Source organism: Vipera berus (genome assembly GCF_964194415.1).
Source record: "Vipera berus genome assembly, chromosome: 5".
Taxonomy (NCBI): Eukaryota; Metazoa; Chordata; class Lepidosauria; order Squamata; family Viperidae; genus Vipera; species Vipera berus.
Window position 1 is genome coordinate 72,445,949 of NC_138207.1, and position 27,796 is coordinate 72,473,744.

At 38.3% G+C, this 27,796-nt stretch overlaps 1 protein-coding gene across 1 annotated transcript in view; it reads right to left on the reverse strand.

The window, feature by feature from the left end:
* Nucleotides 1-2,823: 2,823 nt before the first annotated feature.
* Nucleotides 2,824-27,796, reverse strand: part of CC2D2B (coiled-coil and C2 domain containing 2B) — a 56,478-nt gene continuing 31,505 nt past the window's right edge. The window contains exons 24-30 of the mRNA XM_081329944.1: nt 27,611-27,700; nt 22,418-22,531; nt 20,321-20,455; nt 19,242-19,364; nt 17,184-17,242; nt 12,172-12,352; nt 2,824-3,231 (exon numbers count right to left, since the gene is read on the reverse strand). Coding sequence (XP_081186070.1) covers nt 3,043-3,231; nt 12,172-12,352; nt 17,184-17,242; nt 19,242-19,364; nt 20,321-20,455; nt 22,418-22,531; nt 27,611-27,700 — 891 coding nt within the window. The 3' untranslated portion in view covers nt 2,824-3,042. The remainder of the gene's footprint in view (nt 3,232-12,171; nt 12,353-17,183; nt 17,243-19,241; nt 19,365-20,320; nt 20,456-22,417; nt 22,532-27,610; nt 27,701-27,796) is intronic.

Genomic DNA, 27,796 nt, shown 5'->3' on the forward strand with positions numbered 1-27,796 from the left:
TGCAGTGGCCAGGCATATGTGCAATATCAGATCTAAGAGAATTTTCTGGATTGTTGTCAAACAGACAAATTCTTGATTATATAACAAAAATCAATCCTGACACATTAAGAAATAACTCATGATTTGAACAGGCAGTTCAAGCAGTATCATGAAGGATTCTTGAAATTCTTAAGAAACCATAATCAAAAGACTGTTGGTTGATGCAAAAAGTATAGTGACGTTTCAATTTTATATCGTTTATAAACTTTTTTTGGAAGGATTCAGAAATGTAGTTTATTGAATCATCTGGAAAGTGATTGTTAGCTGCATTTTTTATACTGAACAATGATCAGTTGACTAATTTTTATATTTCAAAATACCTTCACATTAAATATAACACTGCAGTATTATAAAAACATAAATGCAGACTTCCACAGAGAAATATGTTTATTCAATTTTTAAACCACTTATCTCAAGCAAGTGACACTTGTATCAGCAATTTTCAGCATTCATGGTAATAATTATCTAGTTTGGATATATTGTGTGTACATTCTGAGCGTTCTTTTCCTTACTGCTACTCAGAGGAGGTGTTCAAAAACCTTGTTTCCATTTTTAGTTGAACGGATTTAATGTTATATCTTGGGCCTCAACTGTAATACTATAATTTAGGAAAATGAACCAAATTGCATTATAAAACTATGCTAAGATTACCCACAGTTTGCCCATGATGTGAATGTATCCAATAACATTACTTTAAATTTAAACAGACTCATTTCAATCTAAGATGTGCAGCAAACCTTGGGGAGCACCTGCAGCCGGCGTCAACTTCCCTCCGCCCAGTACGCTCCCACAGAGAGGGCCTCCTCAGGGTGCCGCCGGTCAAAGAATGCCGACTGGTGGCCCCCAGGGGGAGAGCGTTCTCTGTGGGTGCACCGGATTTATGGAACCATCTTCCGGTTGAGCTCCGGATGGCGCCCGATCTCCGCTCCTTCCGGCGCGACCTTAAAACCTATCTTTTTAAACAAGCTGGCCTGGCCTGATGGGACGGGGTGGGATTTTTATTAACGACTTCAATTTTAAACTTGTATTATTTCTGGGCATTGTTTAATTATGTTTTAATAATCTAATTTTAACTTTTGTATCTAATTTTTATGTATTGCCCTGTTCACCGCCCTGAGTCTCTTGAGAGAAGGGCGGTATATAAATTAAATTAATAAATTAATAAATAAATAAATTTAATAGATTAAAAATAAATAAGGAAAAGGAACGCTCATGAACTTAGTGATCATTTATAATTTTTATTTGTTATTTATTAAATATGAAACCTGCTTAGCATTGCATTTGAATAAGATTATGGGTGCTGAAATTACTGTTCGATTACATACACTACAATGCTAGGGAAAATGTTTAATGAAATACAGCCAGATACCAACTCTTTCCATTTGCATTCTGATCTCCACTAATACAAGACCACCTTGACATACACTGTCTCTATTATGCACACTTTATGGATCGCTACATGTGATATTCCTTTTATATGCTGTATCTATCTTAATATTATAAAGCTTAAGCTGAAAAACCTGTTATCGAGCATTTTACAAAGCTATACTGAGTTCCCAAAGCCAACATAGTATGCCTCTGTAATCAAACTTTATGACTTACTGTGTCAATCAAACCTAAAATCACATTCCTGAAACTGGGACTTGTAAAGAAATTTTATTATTGATTAAAAATTGTTGGCTTTCAGAAATCTAAAATTGCCATTTAGTGTCCAAATGCCATGGTAAGCCTCAAATGGCGATTAAACAGCCACAAACAAAAGTGAAAGTCAGATGTTGGGACATTCATGGTGTACCTTTTAACCATTTCATTTTATTCTTACAAAGATTAAAGTTTTACATCATAGCTCCATAGCCAAGATCCTGATGATTCAAAGCCTGGTGACCATTCATAAAGCATTGAAAAATTGGCTTTTACTCCGAGCAATGGCCCCTGTGGGTAGCTGAGTCCATATATATATAAGAGATTATTTATATGGATATGTGTGATGCCACAAATGTGGTGTTTTTATAGTTTTATAGTTTGTGTGTTATTGTTTTTAACTTGTTCTTTGTTGCCCAGAATTGTATAACAAGTGGGCAGCCAGTTTAAATGAATGAATGAAAGTTTGTAAAGAACTTGTACTCTCCTATAATAAAATGGGTTCTGAGTTTGTTTGGATCCAGAAGTTAAGCAGAGTTGGGCCTGATCAATAGTTGGGTGACAAGCCATGTGAAAATTCAAGGCTGTAGAATGGGAAGTAAAAAATTATCCTGGAATACAGTAATGGGAAACTTCTTGTGAACTATTCCCCAAATAACTACATGAAAACATCTATATTCTAGGATACTTTTCTGGATCCAAACAGACTCATAACCCATTTCATTATAGGAGAGTACAAATGTTTTCACAAGCTTTCATTCATTTATTTAAACTGGCTGCCTACTTGTTATACAATTCTCAGCAAGAAAGAACAAGTTAACAACAATAATATACAAACTATAAAACTGTAAAAACTGAAAAACACCACATCGCTGGCATCACAGATATACACATAAATAAACTCCTATATATTGTCTGAAATGGTATAGCCCTAGGGTTTCCTGCCTGAGCAGAGGGCTGGACTAGAAGATCTCTAATGTCCCTTCCAACTCTGTTATTCTATTCTATATGGGCTCATTGCTTGGCGTAATAGCCAATTTTTAATGCCTTATGAATGGTCACCAGGGTTTGGATCATCGGGATCTACATGTTTCCATGTACGGTAGTTGTGAATTTACAAAAAGACACAGAAAACTTTTAGATGTTTAAACTCGAAATAAATTTTATTAGATTTTTCTTTATTCATGGAAACAAATAAAATAAGCCTATTACTTTATAAGAATGAAAGAATCAAATAGCAAATAGGGTTTTTTAAAACAATGTTTTTGACTAGTTTCTTATCTACAACAATTCAGAAACCACAAATACCAATTTCACAGATGCACTGAGTAATTCCTGAAGAGGTTTGTCAGTTATTGCTACTTACTGATGACAAACCAAAGATACTAAGTAGATCCAAACAGATAAAATCTTATTTGGATAGGGATGAATATACACAGCAAGAGCAAATTCTGTATAGGGAATTTCTGAAGAATGAATTCCTGTCTGATAAACAGCCTCAGTTACTGACTGGATATCTAGGTATGGCATCTGTAAAGGAAATCCTGTAACCTACAGAAGAAAAAAAATACATGTTTAAAATAAACATAGCATCAAATCTAAATATTACACATCTGCTTATAACAGTACTGTTAAATCCAGACAGTACAAACCAAGATGACATATAAAAATAAAACTCTTGTTCTAGGTATAATTTTTAAATTACAGATTACCATTTTCAATATACTGAGTTTAAAAATAATCTTGTTGCAGTAAAGTATAATTTGAAAGACAGCCAAGCCAGTAAACATTTGTTTCGGATTCAAGATAACAGCTAATATAGGACACTTTTTAAAATTTGGACACTTTTTCAGTCAGTATTCGAATACAGCTTTTGTAGTATTTTGCAAATGTTTCTTATGACCTTTCAAGCCCGTTTCACTTTCTACCTCTTCCAGGCTGTAGATCAATCACATGGGCAGTGTGAAGGATCAGGTGAAGGGAGGAAGGAGACTCTAATCTTAGAGATCAGCTGCTTTGTAGAATCAGAGACATGGAGCTTTTGAGAGAGTCATCCTCCCCAACTGCTTGAAATGTCTCCCAGCTGTTAAAAAGCTCAAAGAACACTTGATAAATGCAGGGTGAAGAGCAAAAGAGGGCTCACAGAACCTTCCACCACACCTGTCACCAGCTGTTTGGGGTCCTTTTAAACTCCATACCAAAGAACTGGTGAAGAGCATCTTGTCTCTTTGTGATGAGGCCTGGTAAAGTTCACAACCCTCCAATAATGCTTGAAAGTAAGCTTTAGAGGCTGGGAACCATATTTGTCTTAGATAGCAGAGGGTTATAAGACTGAGATCTGATAGGTCTTAATGAACTTTGACTATATATCATGTAAGAATTAGGGATGAAAGATGTAGCAGACCGGTCCAAAAATTACAGGAAGCTATAAAGTCACCAAAGTCCTAGAGACTGAGGACAGGACATTATTCACTGTCTTTCTTTGGTACCAGGAAATGACATGAGTGTTTCACATGTATATCACGTTTAAAACCTGTTCATTTGTCTGTCTTGTTCAAAAGTTGTGAAGAACAGTATATAAACAAAGAATTACCCCACACAAGATTGTTTGAATGGCTCAAATAATCAAATGCAACCCCAATTGGAAATAAATTTGGAGTAAGTAGACTGTTTGGCTTTGCAGGAGTTGCAAGTTGATTGATTTTCTGTTAATATCTTTTAATTCCTGATTCCAAAGGCAGGAATCAGTCAATGAAACAGAAGATGATGGTAGGATAGGATGAAGAATGTTTCCTGGTACAAGAGTTGGAAACCCACACAATGCCCAAGAACCATGGGATGATTAGAATGCATGAAAAAATATTGAGGCCAAGTATTTAATTAATTTAATTTAATTTATTGAGATTTGTATACCGCCCTTCTCCCAAAGGGACTCAGGGCGGTTCACAGGGCATAAATATAAATAACAATACAAACATTAAAAGACAATTAAATCAGTGCCCAAGTTAAAACAAAAATAATAAAACAAGCCTATAAAAAACCCATGTACCCCCATCAGGCCAGACCCGCTAGTTCAAATAAATGGGTCTTCAACCCGCGACGGAAGGATCGGAGGTCTGATGCCATCCGGAGCTCAACCGGCAGTTGGTTCCATAACGCCGGAGCACCCACAGAGAAGGCCCTCCCCCTGGGGGCCACCAGTCGACATTCCTTGACAGGAGGCACCCTGAGGAGGCCCTCTCTGTGGGCGCGCACAGGGCGGAGGGGAGTCGACGCCGGCAGCAGGTGGTCCTCGAGGTATCGCGGACCCATGCCATGTAGGGACTTAAAGATCATAACCAAAACCTTGAACCTTACCCGGAAGACAACTGGTAACCAATGCAGCTCACGGAGCAAAGGTGTAACATGGGAGTACCGGGAAACTCCCAAGACAACTCTCGCGGCCGCATTCTGTACCAGTTGGAGCCTCCGAGTAGTCTTCAAGGGAAGTCCCATGTAGAGAGCATTACAGTAGTCTAGGCGAGAGGTCACGAGCGCATGAGTGACCGTACATAAGGCCTCCCGGTCCAGATAGGGCCGCAACTGGTGCACCAGGCGAACCTGGGCAAAAGCCCCCCTAGTCACGGCCACTATGTGATCCTCCAAAGTGAGTCGTGAATCTAGGAGGACTCCCAAGTTGCGAGCCCTATCCACAGGGGGTAAAAGCTCACCCCCCATAGAAAGAGATGGAACATCCCAGGTGTCCCGGGAAGCCGGAATGTACAGCCACTCAGTCTTGTCAGGGTTGAGTTGAAGTCTGTTCCTCCCCATCCAGACCCGAACCGCCTCCAGGCAACGGGACATCACAGCGAGGGCATCACTGGGGTGGTTTGGGGTCGAAATAAAAAGTTGGGTATCATCAGCATATTGATGATACCCAACTCCAAAACCACGAATGATCTCACCCAGCGGTTTCATATAGATGTTGAACAGGAGAGGCGAGAGGACCGACCCCTGAGGAACTCCACAAGCGAGAGTCCTAGGGGTCGACCTCTGCCCCCCTGCCAACACCGACTGCGAGCGTCCCAGGAGATAGGAGGAGAACCACTGAAAAACCGTGCCTCCCACTCCCAATCTCCTGAGACGCTGCAGCAGGATACCATGGTCGATGGTATCGAAAGCCGCTGAGAGGTCTAATAGGACTAGGACAGAGGAATATCCCCTATCCCGAGCCCTCCAGAGATCATTCACCAGAGCGACCAATGCCGTCTCCGTGCTGTGCCCGGGCCTGAAACCCGATTGGTAAGGGTCCAGATAATCCGCTTCATCCAGGACCAGAGGGAGCTGATGCGCCACCACACTCTCAACAACCTTCGCAAGAAAGCGAAGGTTGGAGACTGGACGAAAGTTGTTCAATACAGCTGGGTCCAAGGCAGGCTTCTTGAGGAGGGGTCTCACCACCGCCTCCTTCAAGATGGTGGGGAAATAACCCTCGCTCAAAGAAGCAGATATAACCGCCTGGAGCCAGCCTCGTGTCCTCTCCCTAGCTGCATAAACCAGCCAAGAAGGGCACGGATCCAATAAACATGTGGTGGAACTCAGCTTCCCCATAATCCTGTCCACTTCATCAGGGGTCACAGAATCAAACTCCTCCCAGATAACATTGACAAGACCGCCCGCGTCCTGATCGCCAGACTCTGCCCAGCTGGAGTCCAAACCGGTCCGAATCCGAGCGATTTTATCCGACAGATGTTGACTAAACTCCTCGGCACGACCCTGCAAGGGATCCTCCCTCACCTCCTGATTAAGAAGGGAGCGAGTCACCCTAAACAAGGCGGCCGGGCGATTATCTGCGGACGCGATGAGGGTGGAGAAGTAATTACACCTCGCCTCCCTCATCGCAGCGAGATAAGACCTAATGTAGGTTCTTAACCGCAATCGGTCGGGTTCAGATCGGCTGGACCTCCAGCAGCTCTCTAGGCCCCGTTTCCGACGCTTCATCTCCCGGAGCTCCGCGGAGAACCATGGAGCTCGCTGGGATCTGCGCCGGGTCAGGGGCCGCAAGGGTACAACCCGGTCGAGTGCCTCAGTGGCTGCCCTTTCCCAGGCTTCCACTAAGGCATCCACCGAGCTGTGAGCAATGGAGGCAGGTGGGGACCCCAGCGCCGCTTGGAACCTATCAGGATCCATTAGGCGTCTGGGGCGGTACCATCTAGTTGGTTCCGTACCCCCACGGCGGGGGGTGGCAAAATGGAAGACCAGCCGCAGGAGGTGATGATCGGTCCATGACAGGGGCATAATAAATGGAGAGCCCCCACCAAGATCATCCAACCACCGTCCAGATAAGAAAATCAGGTCAAGGGTGTGGCCTCCCTCATGAGTTGGCTCAGAAATTACCTGCGTCAGGTCCATGGCCGTCATGGAAGCCATGAACTCCCGAGCAAGCTCAGATGAACCTCCCAGGGATGGTAGGTTGACGTCTCCCAAAACTATAAGTTTGGGGAACTCAACCACCAACCCCGAGAGGATATCGAGCAGCTCGGGCAGGGCTGCCGCTACGCGACTAGGCGAAATGTACACGAGCAGCAAGCCCAACTGCGCCCCAGAGCCAAATCTCATAAAGAGAGACTCACACCCGACTATCTGAGGAACGGTGGTCTCCCGCGGACATAAGGTCTCCCTAACGATCACCGCCACACCCCCACCCCTACCCTGAGCTCGAGGCTGGTGTAGCACCCGGAAGCCTGGTGGGCAAAGGTCAACCAAAGGGATCCCACCCTCTGGGCCCAACCAAGTCTCCGTGATGCAAGCCAGGTCCGCATGCTCACCCTCAACTAAATCCCTAACAAGGGGAGCTTTGTTAACCACGGACCTGGCATTCAGGTACACCAGCCGGAGCTCAGGAGGCTGCACATCCTCGCTCCCGGAACCTCGGGAAAGAAGCCGAGGGTCGGAGCGCCCCACCGCTTGCAAATAGCGGAGACGGCGCTCCCGGTAACGATATGGCCCCCTGTCTATCCGCCTGCTGCCATTCCCCGTCGTGGGAATTGGTAATCCCACGACCCGCTCATGAGCCCCAGAGACAACGACCCGTTCTCCCCCCGCGCGGTCAGACCCAAGTCTGGCCTGAACTATGGTTGATTGGCCGCCCCCCAAAGCCAGACAACCCCTATCTCCCACCCCCCTCCCCAACCCCGTAAAAATTTTTGATAAAAACATAATCAGGGGCCTCTTATTAAATTTATGTTGACGGCCCCTGCCCCTGCCCAGCCATCTCTCAGAGACCCAAAACTCGGGCCCTTCATCGAGGTTAGAATTCAAAGAGGCGGGTCGCACCCAGGCGAGGGGGGCACCCCTGAGGGCGAGCAAGTCCGCGCTAGTATATCGTCGCATGTTAGTCCAGCAAGTCCAGAATAGGTAGTCCCGGAGATGATCATGTCCATAGGAGGGTCGAAGGCCGGAAAAGAAAATATCTGGATCCACACCCAGCTGCACTGCCACTTAGCTGGGTGCCCCAGTAAACAGGTCACCCCCACCCTCTCACGGCAGGTTGCAACTCTGTACCTGGGGATGGTCAAAGATATACTCTGGGTAGGCATGCCCCATAGAGCTCCCACCTCTATGGGGCTGCAGATGTAAAAGTCAGCCACTCTCCCACCATGGCTGGTACCCAGGACCGACCGCATCCAAAGGGGAGAGGGGGAGGCAGACAAAGTTATATATTCAGGCAGAAGAGTAGACGGGCCAAAATGGGCAAATGGTCTAAAAGCGTCACCGCCGTTAAAACGGTCCAAAAGCGGTATAAAGACCGCCTGTTGCTCCATTGATGCGGTCCAAAGACGCCGTTGCCTACACAAGCGGTCCGAGGCAGCACAGGAAACATCATCGCCACTAGGATAACTCTCAGTCGCCCTCTCCGCCGCCAAAACGGCCCGAGGACGATAGCGTCACTAAAAGCAGCCTGATGCAGTCTGGGGTAAGATGGAAACACCACCGCCGGCGAGAGGGGCCAAGAGCCCGAGAAACATCGCAGCCAATCACTGGCCTCCACAAGCGGCCCAAATAGGCCAGAAAGCGCTATTCAAGTATGTTGAATCACCTGGTGAGCAGAAAATTACTGAGAAGCAAGTGATCCAGAGTAGAAGAAATATTGTAGATCCTCTTAGGCTTCCCTAAATTCAGTTTAAATTGCAACATTTACATTTTTGCATCAAATAGGTTGATGGTCTTACTCCATTTGGTGAAGATTATGAGCAACTATGGGGTTTACCATTCCTGATTGAATTGCTGAGAGCAATTACCTCATTGTGCCTGAGAAACAGATGCCCATAGGCATTTAGAGATGATGGATGCATGCAGTAATTCTAGAACTAGACAATAAGATATGTGGGACGTGCTATTATTTGTTTGATGTATAAAAAAAATGCTCAGAAGCTATTTGTAAATATCTGTGGAGATTCTCAGTCATCCAGGTCATTGTTGTCTGAAAGGTGCTTTTCAAAAGGCAACTGGTTTTTTTTCCTTGAGGAAGGAAAAGAAAACATTTCACTTCTCATCCAAAAAGTTTCATCAGTTCTGATGGTCCACCCATCATCAGAACTAATGAAGCTTCTTGGAAGAAAAGCAAAATGTTTTCTTCTTCCTGAAGGAAAAACAGTCCAATAGTCTTTTGAAAAAGCACATCTGAGGCAACTGTTTGCAAGTAGTACTTTGTGCTGAACAGAACAGTTGAGGGAACTCACCATTTTTAACATTGGTTCTAGATAGTTGGTATGATTGATAAGCAGAGGTAAAGACTAAAGTCATCCATGCTGGAATGACTGGTTGTTGTGATTCAGGGTCAGCCTGTGGGTTCGGCAGTTGGGTCGGACGACTCAGAGGAGGAGGAGGAGGGGGGTGTTGAAGAGCTTGCTGAGGGGGTTGGACAGCTTGATGAGAGCCCTCAGCCAGGCCCCTCTCACCTGGTCACGACGCAGACCCAGCTGTGTGAGCCTGACAGCGTGGATGAAGATGACCCACAGCTGGCCCTGTTCAAGGACACCCGACGCAGGAGGCAGTCAATCAGGAGTAAACAGAGGAAGGCAATGGGGCTCCTCGGAAGGAGGCAGAGAGAAGCCACGCCCTGAACTGTATAAAAGGGGGAATGCGTGGGAGGGCTGGTTTGCTGAAGTCAACCGCTTGAAAAGCTCCTGTTTTTTGGTTCGTGTCTTGTTCTATTTGTTTTTGTATCAATAAATTTGGCAGGCGTAATTCCAGCCTCTTGCCTTCTTGTAAAAGGGGTTGTCCCTGCCTTTTCTGCAGGGCCGGTAGCAGGCTGGTACAGAACACTGGTCTAAATAGCTCTCTACTGTAGTCAAAGAAGCATTGATGGTGAGTAACATATAAGGAAAATTCTTTCATTTAAAATCCTTAACACTGATCCCTTAAAATGCAGTATTAGTCTCAACCCTCTGTCTTCTCACAAGGAAATACTCAGAATTCATGTAGAACAGATTAGGTTTGATTACATGCTTCTTCAGAAGTTTGGAGACTTCAGAATGCAGGGTAGATAAGGCTAGAGAATACCAAAGAAGATACAGTGAAGAGCATTGAACTCTTACTGCATGACCAATCTGACATTAATGGTGTTGGAACCAACACTATTGAAATGAACACACTGCTACTAGAAGTAAATTTATTTTATTTATTTTATTTTAATCCCATTTATATCCCGCCCTTCTCCGAAGACTCAGGGCGGCTTACAATCTAAAGCACAACTCAATGTGCTTAGCAATAATAATAGCATTTATTGTACCAGCTCACACTCTGAAATTTGAGACAAATCTGAAATTCTTGGTATCACGGCAGAGACTGCTTACTGTCACAGCAGATATATGACAGTAGAATGTCTAATGTAGTTAAGCCTCAAGGGAAAAAATGGTATAAGCTATGACACTGATACGTGTAATGTTATTTTGCAGTGTAATACTTCTTTGCAAGGAGTAATAAAATTTTATATCCATGAAGCAAGAACACCTGTGAGACTAATCACCATAGCATCTGTCTTCCCCAATAAGGTAGTTGGATGCAATAGGAGGCTGGCAACGATATCGATCTCTTAAGGCAATGGGATGACTCCTAAAGAGAACGGAACTGAGAAAAGTTTGGAGAAGTCACTGGCTAATCATTCTATAACCTACCGGTATGTCAGAAACACAATTGTGTTAACTTTTGTTTGTATAGTATAACTAGTCGGGTGAAGGAGATATCAGTTCATTAGACTCAAGAACTTGTGATTAAGAAGTCAATAGAATCAAAAGGGATCCTATTTCTTATGGAGTTAAGAGGAATCTAGTTATTAATGCTAAATTATATTGTTCCCTCTTTGGGGGAAACATTTTGCTTTATGAGTGATTCAAGAAACAGATTTTTTTATACTATTTGAAAAAAAGGAATGATGATTGATTTTCCTTATGTTACTGGAAGGTTCTGGAATATAGTGGGATGGCTTAATAAGGATGCTGCCATATCAACCTCTTATGATTTAAAGACTGTGGAGAGTAACAGTTGTTTTCAAGCAGCTGAACTTGAGACAACTGGTATCACCTGAAATAATATTAAATAACAAAAACATAGTTGAAAAGAAAGCAGCTTTTTAGAAAACTAGAGAGGAACAAATTATTTCTTCATGACTCTTTTATCAAATATAAGCAGCATAGGCAAATTTCCACCTAAGTGTTCCTCTTTCATATAAATGAAACCATTAAATAAGAGTAATTTTATGCGACATTTTTTTCTAAAAGGGTTAATATACCCTGAACAAATTCTCCAGGGACAAAGAAAATAGCAGGTGAGTTGATGATAGAAGAAAAGAACAGAAAGTGACAACCCTCTACATTAAGTCATTCTTCTAATGGCCTGGAAGGGGGGTGAATTTGAAAAGTGCTTAGGAGAATTAAATCAGCATATCTATTGTAAGTCTGTAAGTCCATGCTTTCTACCACTACTATTCATACAGAGATAGATAGAGAATACTGTCAAACACTGGAACCATATTTTTGTGTTAAGTTGTGCCATGTCTTGTAGTGATTAACCAGTGTTCGTATTGCTACTCTTTGGGCAACAAAATGCTCTAAGGAATAGCCCGAAGCTTAACCTTGGCTTTCTCAATTAAAAAAAATTAAGAAGGCACCTCCCTAAGGAATTTGTACGGATAATTATAACTTTTAAGGCTCTGTCTAATCCTCCTTTTACCGTTCAGGTTTATCTCATACAGTAATTTGGTATCTGGCTTTACCTCCTACATCTTCTGGTTCTTTAGTCTGATTCCCCTAGTCAGTAATCAATTTTTGACTAATGACTGACCACTGACAACCAGGATCCAAATTCTACTTGTTATGTGCCAACAAAATATGTGTATAAAGCAAATAATATTTTTTTCCCCAGTGGTAGCCTTTCGTATCCTGTGAAATGTTGTTTGGCAGATGCCCTCTCCCGAAATGAGTATTTCAGGAACAGTAACAAAACACTCACCCAGTAATGCTCTTGAAAAGCCTCCAAATAACTTTCTTCTTTTTCTTTGGTCCATATATGTCCATTTCTAAATTCAAGCTTGGGAAGAATTTGTCTTAAAACACTAGTACACTGTCGATTCCATCGAGTTGGAAGATGTGATCGCCATTCCATTATTTTATTTTTTAATGTTCTTTCGATTCTGTTTTTCAAAAAAAAATGCAAGAGGATGTTTATTATCATTATAGTTATTATACTGTTAATTTACCCACTAGTTAAAAATACCCCAGATACTGTTTTGTGTGAAGAGTCTTTATGATCATGAAACTTTTAAACTGTTCTGTGTCCATTTCAGTATACAACTTGGGAAGGGTGTTAATTTCGTTAAGAAAAATTACAGAGCTAAAACATCTACAGAACAAGCTAGGATAGTGAAACACACTGAATGGGAAAAATACTGAAAAGGAAATGTTACCAATATGGTTTGTTTCTAATAGCACTGTTGCTGCAGCAATGAATAAAGACAAAATGATAGAAATTAAACTTATTCTAAGTTTTTCTGACTAGCAGATAGAAAGCAGAAAAAAATCAACATTGGAAGATGATAAGCAACTGTAATGCAATAAAATGTGCATGTACAATAGTTCTGTTTGATGAGACATAGCCTTCATGGTTTCAGAGAAGATGATTTAATGCTATGGGAAGGGCCTTTAAGACTGATTATTATTTTTAAGTGCTTTAGCTTTTTTGGTAACCATCTTGTTCATGAAGCTTGAGGAATGTTGGGGATGGAAAGTACAATCTAAGAAAGAGTAAGGGTTCCTTTTGAAATCTGCAATGGGAGGAAGATCACCTTACCTTTTTTAAAACTTTTGTAGCAGCATGATTGCTGTCCATCTTCCTCTAGTTCTGTGGCAAGCATACGTGTTCTCACGTAATAAACAGATCCAGAAAACCTTGCAGGAATGTTCAACCTTGGCAACTTTAAGACTTGTGGACTTCCCAGAATTCTTTAGCCATTCATGTTGGCTGGAGAATTCTGGGAGTCGAAGTCCTCAGGTCTTAAAAGTTGACAAGGTTGGACACACCTGCTTTATAATCAAATGAAGAGAAGTGGCAAATGAATTGAAAATATGAGAGTCAGAGCATAATGGATTTTAAAATATTTATTTATTTATAAATTAATGTATTGGCTGCCCAATTCTAGTGGACTCAAACATATGGAAAGTTGAAAAAGGATTCTCCACTTTATCAACAGGAAAGACATTTGCAAAAAAGTTCATTGACAGATATGATGTTAGAGCCAATGGCAAATGAACAGGTGCAAGTATTTTTTATGTGTCTATGGAAAAACTCTAACTTGCAATAAAAATATTAATAGATGAAAGACATTTAAACAAAGTGGGGTGAAGCTAATTACAAATGGTTTTTATATTTTTTATTACATCTTAATGATTATATACTTTTATCTAAAATGTATTGATTTTACATAATTTGATAATTTATGAGGTTGTTAAATTAATTGAAGTATATAAATATTTTTCCTCAGCTGAAAATGACAAAGGCAGATATTTTTAAAACCCCATTGTGATAATGTCAGCTTTAAAATTGTAGGTAAACATTTTGGAAGGAAATCAAGGAGAATATTAATGTATTAAACCAACTTATTGCCAACCAGGTTTTTACATTTTAAAAATTCATTACTGTATTTTTAATATTTTTGGAATTGCCTAAAATTGCAAAATGGTTGTATATTCAGTTAAAACATCTATTAATATTATAATTTGGTGCATTAGCAGCATCAAAAAGACAAATCATTATTAGAGGCTGTTTTGGATGAATCTAAGATTATTTTTTTACATAAATAATGAAGAAGTGTCAATTGATACTGTTTGCAAGAAGAAATACATAATTTGATGCTTTTTCTAAAATATAATAATGGATGCCCAATCCCAGTAACAATTGGTTTCAAAACATTTTTTAAATGACCAAAATACTATGTAGTTTGGCACTGAGTCCCTCAACTAGAGATTAGGGGATCAGCCATATTGGACTTAATTCTCACTAACAGAGATGAAATGATAAAAGGTGTTGAACTAACAAGAATCTTGGGGGGGAGGAGTGATCATGCAATATTGGAATTCAACGTTATGCAAGCATAAACAATAGAATATAGCCAAACTACAGTCTTGGACTTTAAGGGAACTAATTTCAATAAACGTAGAACTTGGGAAGGATTCCATAGATGAGAATCCTCAAGGGGAAAACAACTCAAGAAGCTTGAGAAATTTTGAAAAGTGAGATTATAAAAGCCCAGTCTAGCACAATACCAATGAAGAAGAAAAATAACAGCTCTCAAAAGAAACCAGATTGGCTGCATAATTCTTGAGTTGTGAGAGTCCACCATTGAAGAAATACAAAAACAAATTTATGCTATGATGAAAATAACCTGCCAAACTTATCAGTTCCTTTCCGCAGCTGGTGATGAAATAAGAGCTTTTGGAAAAAAACTAGAAAGTGTCTTGGATAAGCAAACACAAATTGTGACTATAACAATTTATCGGGACAGAACATAACAGAAGAAACTGAACAATCAAATACTCTGACAGAAGATTTAACTACTCAACAAGCACAGAAAAGAGAAAATTTGGAGAAAAACCTGACAAAAGGTTACATAAAGCAGAAGGAATTTGATGATGAAAAGGAGAAACAGATGGTATAATTGTCCTAGACTATCTTTTTTTTCTTCCAAGAGGAGAAAATAATGAGAAGATATGGTATCTCTATCAGACCCCTCAACCCTTCAAAAATAGAGATTGGAGGGTCACTTCAATATGATACTACAACACAAGAACTCTTTGATGACCCTGAAGCAAAGAAATGGAAGATGATATGGCAAAGGAAAAAAGGCAGAATAAGATTGAAGAAGAATGGACATATTTACAGTAAGAGGCCTGATACGGAAAATATCTAAATAGACAGGATTGTACTTGGATTATGAGAGATTGCTTTGATGTGCAGATAAAAATATTGGCTAATTAAATAACTTAGATGTGCAAATATCAACAGTTAAATTGAAATATTGAACTGTTTAAATGAAATTGATTAAGATGTATTGATGTTAGGAGTGATACAATGTAACTAATATATTTGGATGTAGTGATAAAAATAAAATTATAAGTTTAAGCACTAGAAAGCAGACATAAAGGAGATGAGAAAAGATGTGTTAAATATTGAAAGGGGAGAAATTTTGGTTATTGAATTTACAGTATGTGGAAATTATAATGAAAACAAGAATATCATATTGTATTATTAACCTGTTGATATGGAAATGAGATAGACAGGATGTGTATCTAGATTATTAGGAATTGGAGAGAATTGTGATAAAGGGAAGTGGGGTCACCTAAAAATATGAAAATGAGAAACTTTAAATGTTTAACTTTAATATTAATGCAAATTAAACCTGGGAAAATTTATACAGTGATTGATGTTTTAAAGATGAAATGTTAAAATAAATAAAATATATGAAAGCATTAACAAATGCAAGGAAACCATTAAATAATTGATAGAAAAAATAAGAAGTACCGGTATGTTAATTTAGATAAGAGACAATATGTATTAAAGGAAAAAAGAGAGGAAATATTGGCTACAATAAATTGGAGATTTGTAATAACATATATCTGTATGAAATGGAACTATTGTAACCTAGACACCACGTTGCTTTTCAAAGATATATTGTGTAATATTGGAAATATTGGAAAATCAATAAAATTAAGCTGACTTTGTAATAATGCCGCTTGGGGTGTGTGTGAAAGCCCTAATAAGCAGGCATATACATAGAATGAAGGCTACTGCTAAGCTTGTAAGCCGCCCTGAGTCTTCGGAGAAGGGCGGGATATAAATGGAATTAAAATAAATAAAAAATAAAAATAAATTATATAAAAAAATGATTTGGATGAGGGGATAGATGGGGAATTCATCAAATTTGCAGATGACACTAAGCTGGCAGGAATAGCCAACACTCCAGAAGATAGGCTTAAGATACAAAAAGATCTTTACTTGAACATTAGGCGCTATCTAACAAAATGAAATTCAGTGGTGAAAAAGTAAGGTTCTACATTTAGGCAAGAAAAACCAAATGCATAGGTACAGTATAGGTGGTACCTGGCTCCTAATAGTGGTAACTGTAAGAGGGATCTTGAGAGTCCTATTGGACAATCACTTAAATATGAGCCAGCAGTGTGCTGCAACTGCCAAAAAAGCCAACACAGTGCTAGGCTGCATTAACAGAGGGATAGAATCAAGATCACGTGAAGTATTAATACCACTTTACAATGCCTTGGTAAGGCCACACTTGGAATACTGCATCCAGTTTTGGTCACCAGGATGTAAAAAAGATGTTGAGACTCTAGAAAGTACAGAGAAGAGCAACAAAGATGATTAGGGGACTGGAGGCTAAAACATATAAGGAACAGTTACTGGAATTGGGTATGTCTAGTTTAATGAAGAGAAGGATGATGGGGGACATGATAGCAGTGTTCCAATATCTCAGGGGCTGCCACAAAGAAGAGGGAGTCAAGCTATTCTCCAAAGCACTTGAAGGCAGGACAAGAAGCAATGGATGGAAACTAATCAAAGAGAAGCAACCTAGAACTAAGAAGAAATTTCCTGACAGTTAAAACAATTAATCGGTGGAACAACTTGCCTCCAGAAGTTGTGACTGCTCCAACATTGAAAGTTTTTAAGAAGAGATTGGACAACCATTTGTCTGAAATGGTATTAGGTTTCGGGCCTAAGCAAGGGTTGGACTAGAAGACCTCCAAAGTCCCTTCCAACTCTGTTATTCTATTCTGTTCTGTTCTATTCTATTCTATTCTATTCTATTCTATTCTATTCTATTCTATTCTATTCTATTCTATTCTATTCTATTCTATTCTATTCTATTCTATTCTATTCTATTCTATTCTATTCTATTCTATTCTATTCTATTCTATTCTATTCACTTTAAAAATGTTATTAATTAAAGTAATTACCTATTTTGTAACTCATCTACCAAACTTCCATCCGTTGTGGCATAAAATATTTTTTCTGGCTGAAACAGAATAAAAAAGAAATTGCACAACCATGGAAAATTCAAATGCAAGCTAACCAGGATTTTGACAGATAAAAACATGATTTCTCAATTTTGAAAAACATATGTTTGAAAGATGCTATTCTTATTTAGTATTTGATACACACTTGTCCCATTATCTAAAACTCGCACAACTGCTGCTTTATTCTGAATACTGCCAAGTCTTCATATTCCTTTTGCCTTACTATCTCTTCCCTCACATATAGACAGGGAATTTTATTCAGTTCTTCACTGCCAAGGTTTACACCTCCTGACTGTCAGGCTGATTTATTTTATTATTTTTCCCCATTAAATTTAAATGTTGCCCATCTCACTGTCAAGTGACTCTGGGCTTCTTCCAATGTCAAAGTAATATGAAATATTTAAACTTTAAGATATTAAAAATATGAATATTAAAATGTTCTGATGCTGTGATTTAGGAGCAAACATGCTAAATCCTAACACCCCATTTCCATTTCATTCCAGTCTTTCTCTCAGAAGTGATAATCAGTTGTCTCTTTTCCACTGATCAGAGAGTATTTTCTGGGCTACTGCTATTAAACCCTCCTGTCAGCCTGAGGTTATTTGAGTCAGTAATGTAACATAATATTCTTGCAGATACAGTTTGAGGAGTTGCTGCTAGGAATGAGGCCTCTCCTCAGACAAAACGAAGGAAGGAAGGATAGAAACAGCTCTCTCTTGGCAGCTGGGAACTACCATGAGTTGGAGAGCAAGATGGTTTTCCAAGCCTGTTTGCAACCCACATAAATATTTGCATATTATCTGATAGACACATCCCTTAATAATTCATCTCACGGTCATACACTTTGTCTCCAATGGAAGAAATAATAAAGAGCTTATTTCACAGAGGATTGATTTTGCATTCTGTTCATAGGTTTCTTGACATTTCTCCCATTTTTAGTCTTTAACCTTACACGTTTCACCAACAAATAAATAAACCCTACTTTAATATTAGAGCACTTTGTAGGTGCACTCCTATTTCACAGGCTTTCTCCATGACTTCTTGCTCTTGACTTTGTTTTATTGTATTCAAGAAGATAAAGGGACGCGGTGGCTCAGTGGGTTAGGACGCTGAGCTTGTCGATCAGAAGGTCGGCAGTTTGGCGGGTCGAATCCCGAGTGCCGCGTAAGAGTGAGCGCCTGTTACTCGTCCCAGCTTCTGCCAACCTAGCAGTTCGAAAGCATGTAAAAATGCAAGTAGAAAAATAGGGACCACTACGGTGGGAAGGTAACAGCGTTCCGTGCGCCTTTAGCGTCTAGTCATGCCGGCCACATGACCACGGAGACGTCCTCGGACAAACGCTGGCTCTTTGGCTTTGAAACGGAAATGAGCACCAGCCCCTAGACTCGGAAACGAGTAGCACGCATGTGCGGGGGAACCTTTACCTTATTCAAGAAGATATGCAGCAGAACTGTTCCACATTTGGCTAAGAAAGTAGGTGAATCAGCAATGGAGGCAGTAAAACTGGTGAGAAAACCTTGGATGTCATTAGATGTACCGTGTGCTTTCACAAATCAGAAAATTTGTTATGGTCCCAGACTTCAGGTGGCCAGCACTTGTTTTACTATAGCCAAGTTTCTCTTGTCAAGAATGCACATTGTCCAAAATCTATGCTAAATGTGCTAAAAACATATCATAGCTGGCCATACCTCTCATTTGCATTTCTAGAAGCAGCAGTATGATGCACAAAGCTATAGAAAGAACATTACTGTTAGGGGAGGTAAAGATGGAATATATCATTAAATGTTAAACAAATTTATCCAGTCTTATCCTGAATTGGAGTGGCTAGCAATATCTTAATATTAGTTCCTCACTCTACGTTCCTTATATCTATGTCTTTCTATAGACATCCCTTTTTAAGGAAAGAATTCACACACACACACACACACACACACACACCCCTCAAATGTAAAAATTCAATTATGAATTATAATTTGTAGATACTGAAATGGTTCTTACCTGCACTGTTTGTGTTTTTGAATTCTGGAAATTGTATGGAAGCAATTGTTTCCAAAAGCCTTCCTTGGAAATATCAAAACTGGTGCACATAGGTGAACTGTTTTGTTGAATGTTAAACCAGACCTATAAAATGTTATTTTAAAAATGACTTACAAAATATATTTATTTTTATATACTTTATATTTTTATAAATCTAACTCAATCTAAAGAATGTATGTTAAATCATGATTTTAAAATATTAGAACATTTTTGATGTGCCACATTTTTGAATTTAAGTATTTTAAGAAATTATCAAGAAAGTTGTAATTTGAGTTCATATCTTTATCAGAGGTCCAAAAAAGTAGTTTTCTTATTTCTCCTGCATTAATTTATATTCATTATATTGTGCTTCACATATATTCCTTCACAAGGTACAAGCCTCTTGGTGTCATCTCATTCAATATTTTTTCTTGCACATAAATACATCTATAATTTATAATGTAAACTTACACATTTTACTAATTTCAGCAAAATATATAGAAATAAAATAGAAAAAGAATCAGTTCAGTTTAATATTCAGAAATAGTAACTTAGATACCGTATTTTTAAAAAGAATAGTAACTTTCAAATGTTAGCTATATTAGAAAATAGATTTTATCTGTTCAAGCATATTACTAATTCTTCCCATGTACACAAGTATTGTTTATTTTTGAGCCCTCTGAGTTTCTTATGCTGACACACTAAACTAAATGTCATATAAAATAGATAAATTAAAGTGTGCTTCTTGATCACTTTCCTCTGAATAAAAGTAACTGTAGAACCCTAATTTTAAAGTACATACAAGAAAGTGATTAGATAGATAGATAGATAGATAGATAGATAGATAGATAGATAGATAGATAGATAGATAGATAGATAACCTTTATTGTCATTTTTTTACTGTGGGCACAATGGCACACATTTAAAATAAAATTTAGCTGCTTACTCTCAAAGTGTACACATACATAACACACATTTAAACATACTATATACAAAATATGTACAGACCTACACACATATAAGTAACATAAATATTAAGCCATTTTATTATAAATACTTACATTTTCCCAACTGATTAAGCAATCAACACTCTGTAGGGGGCAAAATGCATCAAACTGCTTATAGCAGTGGCCACTCAGGGGATTCCACAGAAAATATTCTCCGTTTTCTTGTGTTGCAACATAAGCTACTTTCCCCTATTAGCAAATTTTTTATTGATTCCAAATACAAAATAAATAATTTTATATTTAATTATATTTTCTAATTAATAAATTGTTCATGTAGCACTTTTTTGGGGGGAAAACTTACATACATTAATATAAATATCTGGTTTGAGTTTTAGAATGAGAACACTGACATATTTAAGGTAGAAATAAGAACACCTGTAGCTCTCCAAATATTTCTTCCAACGCACAATAATCTAACTATCATGGTGCAATTTCATTTCTCGTTTCCCATCTTTAGTCATTTTAGTTTAAGATTATTGTATGTAATTATTTATCCTTGCTATTCAAAAAGGAGATATATGAAATATCTTGTTCTGAACTACAGTAAATCCTCAATATCTATCATGGAGTTTGCTTAAATCTGAAATTAAATAAAAAGAATCAACTGTATGTGCAAATCAGTGTAAACAATATGGTTGGTACAACATGCATGCAAATAATTGTTACATCAACTATTATGGGCAAATTAATTTTTAAAACTGCAGTAAATATGTAATTGTTATTCAACTTCCCAATTGTATTCTATTTGTATTTCTATTTCCAGTACATTTCTGTGCACTATTTCTTTTTATTATACTATAATATTATTAAGCTTATTAGAATATAAAATACAACTTATTAGAATATAAAATACAAATAAAAATAGTGGGAAAATGGGAAGGGAGAAAAGGGGAAATAAAGAGGTATAGGCTAAACAGGCAAAAAGAAAAAAGCATTAATGTCTGACTCTTTTCAGCATAATAGAATGAACATAATAACATTATAGTCTCACCTTTTTATACTTTGCATATTCAGTATATACTTACAATTTCTACAACAAAGAAAACTTATCTAATCAGTAAATCATGTTAGCGACAGAAAATGCTGTTGACATGGCCCAATACTGGGTAAATGTCATTTAGTTTTAATTCTATTCGTTCTACGTATTTTTTACAGGTGCTATATTTCTATGACCTATTTTATACAGTATCTATTTTACTTGTTCATTATTGAACATTAAAGAAAGGCAAAGGTTTCCCCTTTGCAGTTGTGACTGAGGCCGTGCTCCTCTCCATTTCTTAGCCAAGGAACACAGCATTGTCCAAAGACATATCAATGTGGCCAGCATCACTACATGCCAAGGCGCACAGAATGCTGTTACCTTCCCACTTAAGAAGAGATTGGACAGCCATTTGCCTGAAATGGTATAAGGTTTCCTGCCTGAGCAGGGGGTTGGACTAGATGACCTCCAAGGTCCCTTCCAACTTATTATTATTATTATTATTATTATTATTATTATTATTATTATTATTATTATTATTATTATTATTATTATTATTCTACTACTTGCATTTGCATGCTTTTGAACTGCTAGGTGGGCAGGAGCTGGGGCAAGTAATGGGAACTCATCCCGTTGTGCAGCACTGAATCTATAATTTGAGGATAAAGTAAGAACGAAATACCAAAGTCAACGTTTCATTTTCCTCTATCTCAATCATAAAATCCTTAAGTGGTTTCCAGATAGAAACAAAGTTAGATATATTCTTCTCTCTGATTAAAGCAGTTAATTTGGTGACCTCCACTAATTCCATCAGTTTTTCTCATTCTTCCATGCTGGAAATTGATTGATTGATTAATAATGAATTAATTAATTTCCATTTTGACTTTGTGCACTATCCCTGAGCAAGAAGCATTGCATATTCACATATGCTAGTGAATACTAATAACATCAAGACCAATTCAGCTTTCAGATCAGACCATTTTGTTTGAAAAGAAACCCTTGAAAGCTTCTTTCAAAGCTTCCATGGCTTAAGTTGCTTAATTTAACATACATGCCAATGCTTTTCTTCACATAAGGATCTCAATTTGCTTTACAACTTCACTCATTCTTTATAATATTTGGGAAGCACAGTTTTAATTATTTTGCTAATTCAAAAATTATTTTGCTCTTACTTCTAACACAGATGTTCCTAACAATACCCAGGCTTTTTTCCCAATGTACAGAAGATAATTACACAGAAGCACTGCATGTTCTTCTTTATTACCAACACTCAATTCGATGCAATGCTAGGGGGGGAAAAAACATAAGTTACTTTTTTTAAAAAAAAAGTATGTTCATCTTCATTCATAATAATAGTAAAATGTCAGTATAAATAGCAGAGTGTTATTATCATGAAGAAGTTTAGAAGCAGCAAGATATTTCAGCTAGCTATACATTATTAAGAAAGGGGGTGGGAAATTATATCCCTATCGCCCAGGTTCCCTAAGTTAATTGTTTCTTCCATATTTTTGAGATTCAGAAGCTGAAAAGAGTTTAAAATAGTTAACATAACAAGCACTTGCTGAGATCACATCAGGAGGATCTGAAGCACTTTTAATCAAGTATCAGCAAAGAATGAATCTCCCCCATTATTCTAGCACTTTCCTAGCAACCTGGTAAAGAAGATGCTGTAAAATATGGTAAAGCAATGATATACAGATATCGACCATGGTGTTAAAAAGTGTGAAAATAATGATTTACAACTGGTCCTCACACTAATGACCATAACTATAACGACCAATGTTCTTGTGGTCACATGATCAAAATTCAGGCAGGAATTTATGACTTGCAACATCCCAGGGTAACATGGGCCCCATTTGCCAGAGGGCTTCCAACAAACAAAGTTGGAGGAGGCCAGATTTACTTAACAACCACATGATTCATTTAGTGACTGTGGCAAAAAGGTCATAAATTTGGGTGTGACTCAATGTCCACATCATTTAGCAATAAAAGTTTCAGTGCCGGTTGTGATCATAAATTGAGGGATATCTACGGTGTGGGTGCATAGGTATAGGTATAGGTATACAGATACAGATACAGATATAGATACATGATAGTAGAAAAGTAAACAGCCTTTGTTGATTTTACCATTATTGACATATTTCTCCAAGTGAATATTACTGTGTTCAATTTATCCTAAGATTTCCTTCATTGAATGCGGCTTGTTAGCCAAATGTAACATATGCCTAAATACTGGCATCCAAAAATTGCACTATATTGGATACCTCCTGGAGAAAAGAAGATGTGAAGTCTGTTGTGTATCCAGTTCTTTGCAGGCAATAAGCGAGACGGAAGTTTCCAAACAGAAACATGCTTTATTGGAGTCAAGCAGAACAGAACTGAAACAGTGGCTGCTGCGCAGCTATTTATACGGTTGGCCACTAGGTGGCGGCCAATAGGTTTAAAGAAACCTGTTCCCACCTCAAATCTACCAGTGATATTCCTGGAGACAACAAGTCTGGCTTGGTTCGTAGCTGTTACACAGACACACCACTGAGTACCCGATAAGCAGCATTTAAACAGACACGTGAATCAGTACAAGCAAAAAAAAACCAATACATTACAAGGCCAGCCTCGGAAAACCTGGCACCAAACACTTAAGGAAGATCTTAAGATTATTAAAGTTCCTTGAGATGTGCCAAAGATGCTGCGAATGATTGAAACCACTGGAAAACATTTGTTGCCCAATGTGGTCTTCATAGATCATGATGATGATGATGATGTTATATGTACTTAAATAGAAAGCAATCTCTCAGTCTATTTATAAACTGACAAGCAGCATTAAAAAAGTTTCCTAGAATAAAGTGCAGGTATCATAAGAGTAATTTCTGCTCAGTAAAATCTCAGCTTCATTAGAGACAGGACAAGTTCTGGATATTCTCTATACATTAGGAGGAGCTGGGTGGGGGATGGGGGTGGTGACTGCAAGGATAGCAACAAGGATAGCAATAAATCCAGTGGTGGGATTCAAATATGTGACCAACCAGTTCTCTGTGTGGATGCTGCTTCCGGATGTCCCTTCTGGGACATTAGCTACTGGTTCTGCCAAAGTGGTGCAAACCGGCTGACTCCCACCACTGAATAAATCCCTGCATTCCAGGCACTTCATCCCATTATCTGGAAGTTACTAAAACAGAATTTGTAATGTATTGGCCTTATCTGTGTAAATCACTTGCTTTATGTCTAAACTGCTTGCTTAACAGCTGACCTACTCTTTGTATGTTAGATAACGGTTGCTGGGCTGAGCTAGACTTGCTGTCTCCAGTCTGTTAAGTAGGTTTGGGTGGGAAACTGCTACTTTAAATCTATTGGTCACCGCCTAGAGGCCAACCGTATAAATAGCTGCACAGCAGCTATTAGCTTGCTTCTGTTATGTTCTGAATCTGAATAAAGTTGTTGCTGTTTGAACACCTCGTCTCGCTCAATGCCTACAAGAACCGAATACTTAACAGAATTCACAGAATCAGTATTATTATTTATTAAATAATATTTATTATTGATTAAATAACAATTCATGAAGTGAGCGACTCTGAACAGATTGCATCAGTTGCCTGCTTGCAGACAAACAATAAATAATATATGCACAGAAGACAGGACTACTGCAAAATACTGATATAAAATATCAATGTATATGAATGCTCCATGTTTAAATTCTTGGGTTTTTCTAGAATTGGATCTGACTTCATCTTGTTGTTCAACATATTGCATATTGAGTACTTCCCCCAATCTGACATTAGATGGAGATTACTCTTTCCAATATTTCCCCAAATTCATTATTTATGAGCATTACTAAAACGCTGGTGAATAATTTAAGCATGTAGGAAAGAACTCAAGGGAGAGGGCTTTGAATTGCAACTAAATGCAAAAAAATGATAACAAAGAAGTTAGGTTGGCATGTGAATTCATCTGGAAGACTGTTAAAAGTAAGGAAATCTTTTGTCTGTAGGAAGGCCAGGAAGATACGGAATGCTTAATCCTAAACTATCTTTATTTGATAATTTGATTCCAATTTATTTTTTTCAAATGCAATACTGATCATAACAATTTCTATTCTTGGGAACAATGAAGAATATTGAACAGGATATTTGATATGAAAGAATTCCTTGGTGGATTGCAGCAAATATCCAATGTCTGTCAGACTTAAAGAGAACTTTCTTTCCAGAACTAGCTTAAAGAAAAGTTGGAAACACTTTGGAGATACCAAATTTAGAGTATAACTTTCCTTTTGGTTGCAAAGCATTCCCCTGATCTATTCCTAAGAACCCTCAATGATGCATGAATTATTTATAAATCTATATTGGTGGGTGGCTGGCAGTATGCCTGTTGTTTTTCTTATCATGTGAGCCTTTCAGTGAGGAATACACTATGTCTTCATTGAAAACTTCCATTTTATTACTGCTTAAAGACTGTAAAGGCCTCAACACTTTATTTTTGAAAGATCTAAATCCTGGCCATCTACAAAGAATGTCTTAAAAAATCTGCCAAAGAAAGAAATGAAGATTTGAACTAAAAGCCAGATTCAAAACAAACTGAACAATATTTGAACTCGGATCAGCCACAGAAGCTGTAATCTTGACTCCTTTATTATCCATTGTCAAAGCTAGGTGAGCTCCAAGGCCTTTTCAATGCTTAGCTCTTTGGTCAAGATTATCAAAGCTCTTCCTATTATGGAGGAAATAGCACTACTGAGAAAATTGTTATAACCACAGTAGAAGCCTCATATTCTTGTCTAAGAACAGCCTCTCTTTTGTGATCTCCAAATTATTTTATGACATCCTAATTTTTTGATGCAATATTGAAAATGGGTATTACTGACATAATTGTTTCCCATCAATTATGGGAAAGAGATTCCAAATGAATTTTGTGTAAGCAGAAATAATATTCTCTTTTGGTTGAAAAATTAAAACAGAAGAAGCTCCTTTTCAATGGGATAAATGGTAATTTTTACTTTCAAACATCAACGAATCAAATTGAACTGCAAAGAATCAGATTGAACTCTGTTCAAAAGGCAAAGGATTTTTGGAAAGTAAAAAAGAAGAATTAGATGAGACAGAAATAGAGACGCAATGGGAACTGGAAAAAGATGACACTGAGGTCGGCACCACAGGTTTGGAGTTTTTGTTTTTGTTTTAAATTCAACTAATTATGGATTAGTTGAAAACCTTCTGAAGAACTTCCAAGAAATCCTGGGTTCTTCTGACAAAGTTTTAAAGAACTTGTTTTTCATCAAAAGGGAAAAATGGGTTTAAGGATAAAAAGCATACTGACAAAATGGAGGTGGGGGGTAACTGTATGAAACATGAGAAGAAAAGATGGTGAGCTATTGGTGATATGACATCCTGTCTCAGAGTAAGACGGAAACAAACCTGGAAACAGAATGCTCTCTATTAGGGAGTCAGTTTCTACTTCTTTTTCTGTATTATTTACCTATCAGAGTAAGTGAGAACCATTTCTAAGAATATCCTCCCCACTGCAGGAAAACACATTCATGGTAGCAGTGGCGTAGCGTGGGGGGTGCAGGGGGGGCCGGCCGCACCGGGCGCAACATCTGGGGGGGCGCGCTCGCACTCGCAGCTCTCTGCCCCTGCCTGGCTCACTCTCTCTCACTGCAATGCTGGCTGTGCGAATCCGATCCAAGCCACCGGGTCGCCGCCCACTGTGGAGGGGGTGTGTGCCAGGCGTGTGATGCGGAGAAGGGGGCGCAAATTACTTGCCTTGCCCCGGGTGCTGACAACCCACGCTACGCCACTGCATGGTAGTATTTTATAATTCAAATTAATTATTTTTTTGTAAACTGATAAGCAGGGTGACATTTAAGTCTTTCACCAGATGACAAGTACCACATCATTCAATAATCTTTTTCTTTTCCTAGGTCCACTCTGGCTATAACAAACTGTTTTTCTATAATTCAGCAGATTACTCAAACCCAGAGATAATTTCAGAAAAGAACAAACAAAATTACAATTAACAATATTAAGAATCAGCAAAATCAAAATTACTTGCCATTTTACATTGAAAAACAACATATTACTGAAAGTCAATCGAACACTTGTAAGAAGAGGTAGTGGCAGCAAATGCATCAGTTGTAACTTTTAATACAGTAAATTATTCATAAATATATATAACCTATAGAAACAAAAGCTTTTTTGGGCTACTCCATAATTTTTAAAAGTGGGAAGAGGTCCTAAGGGAAAAAATATAAGAAATATCCATTTATACCACACTTCCATATAAATATTTCAGATGGCTATTAGTGCAAGTTACAAAAAAATAAAAGTAATTTGTAAAAATCAACAGAGCAGTATTACTATGAAATTTGGCAGTACCTCTGATGTCATCCACACATCAACATCATTATTTTCATCCACTGTATCTGCTATACAAGGAATTAAAGATACAAATCGTGATATCAGGTCCTAGAAAATAAGATGAAATCCAATCAGCAGAAAATCAAATCAGCAAATCCAACTGATTTGTTTTACCGTATGTGGAATTGTAATATGCATCAATTA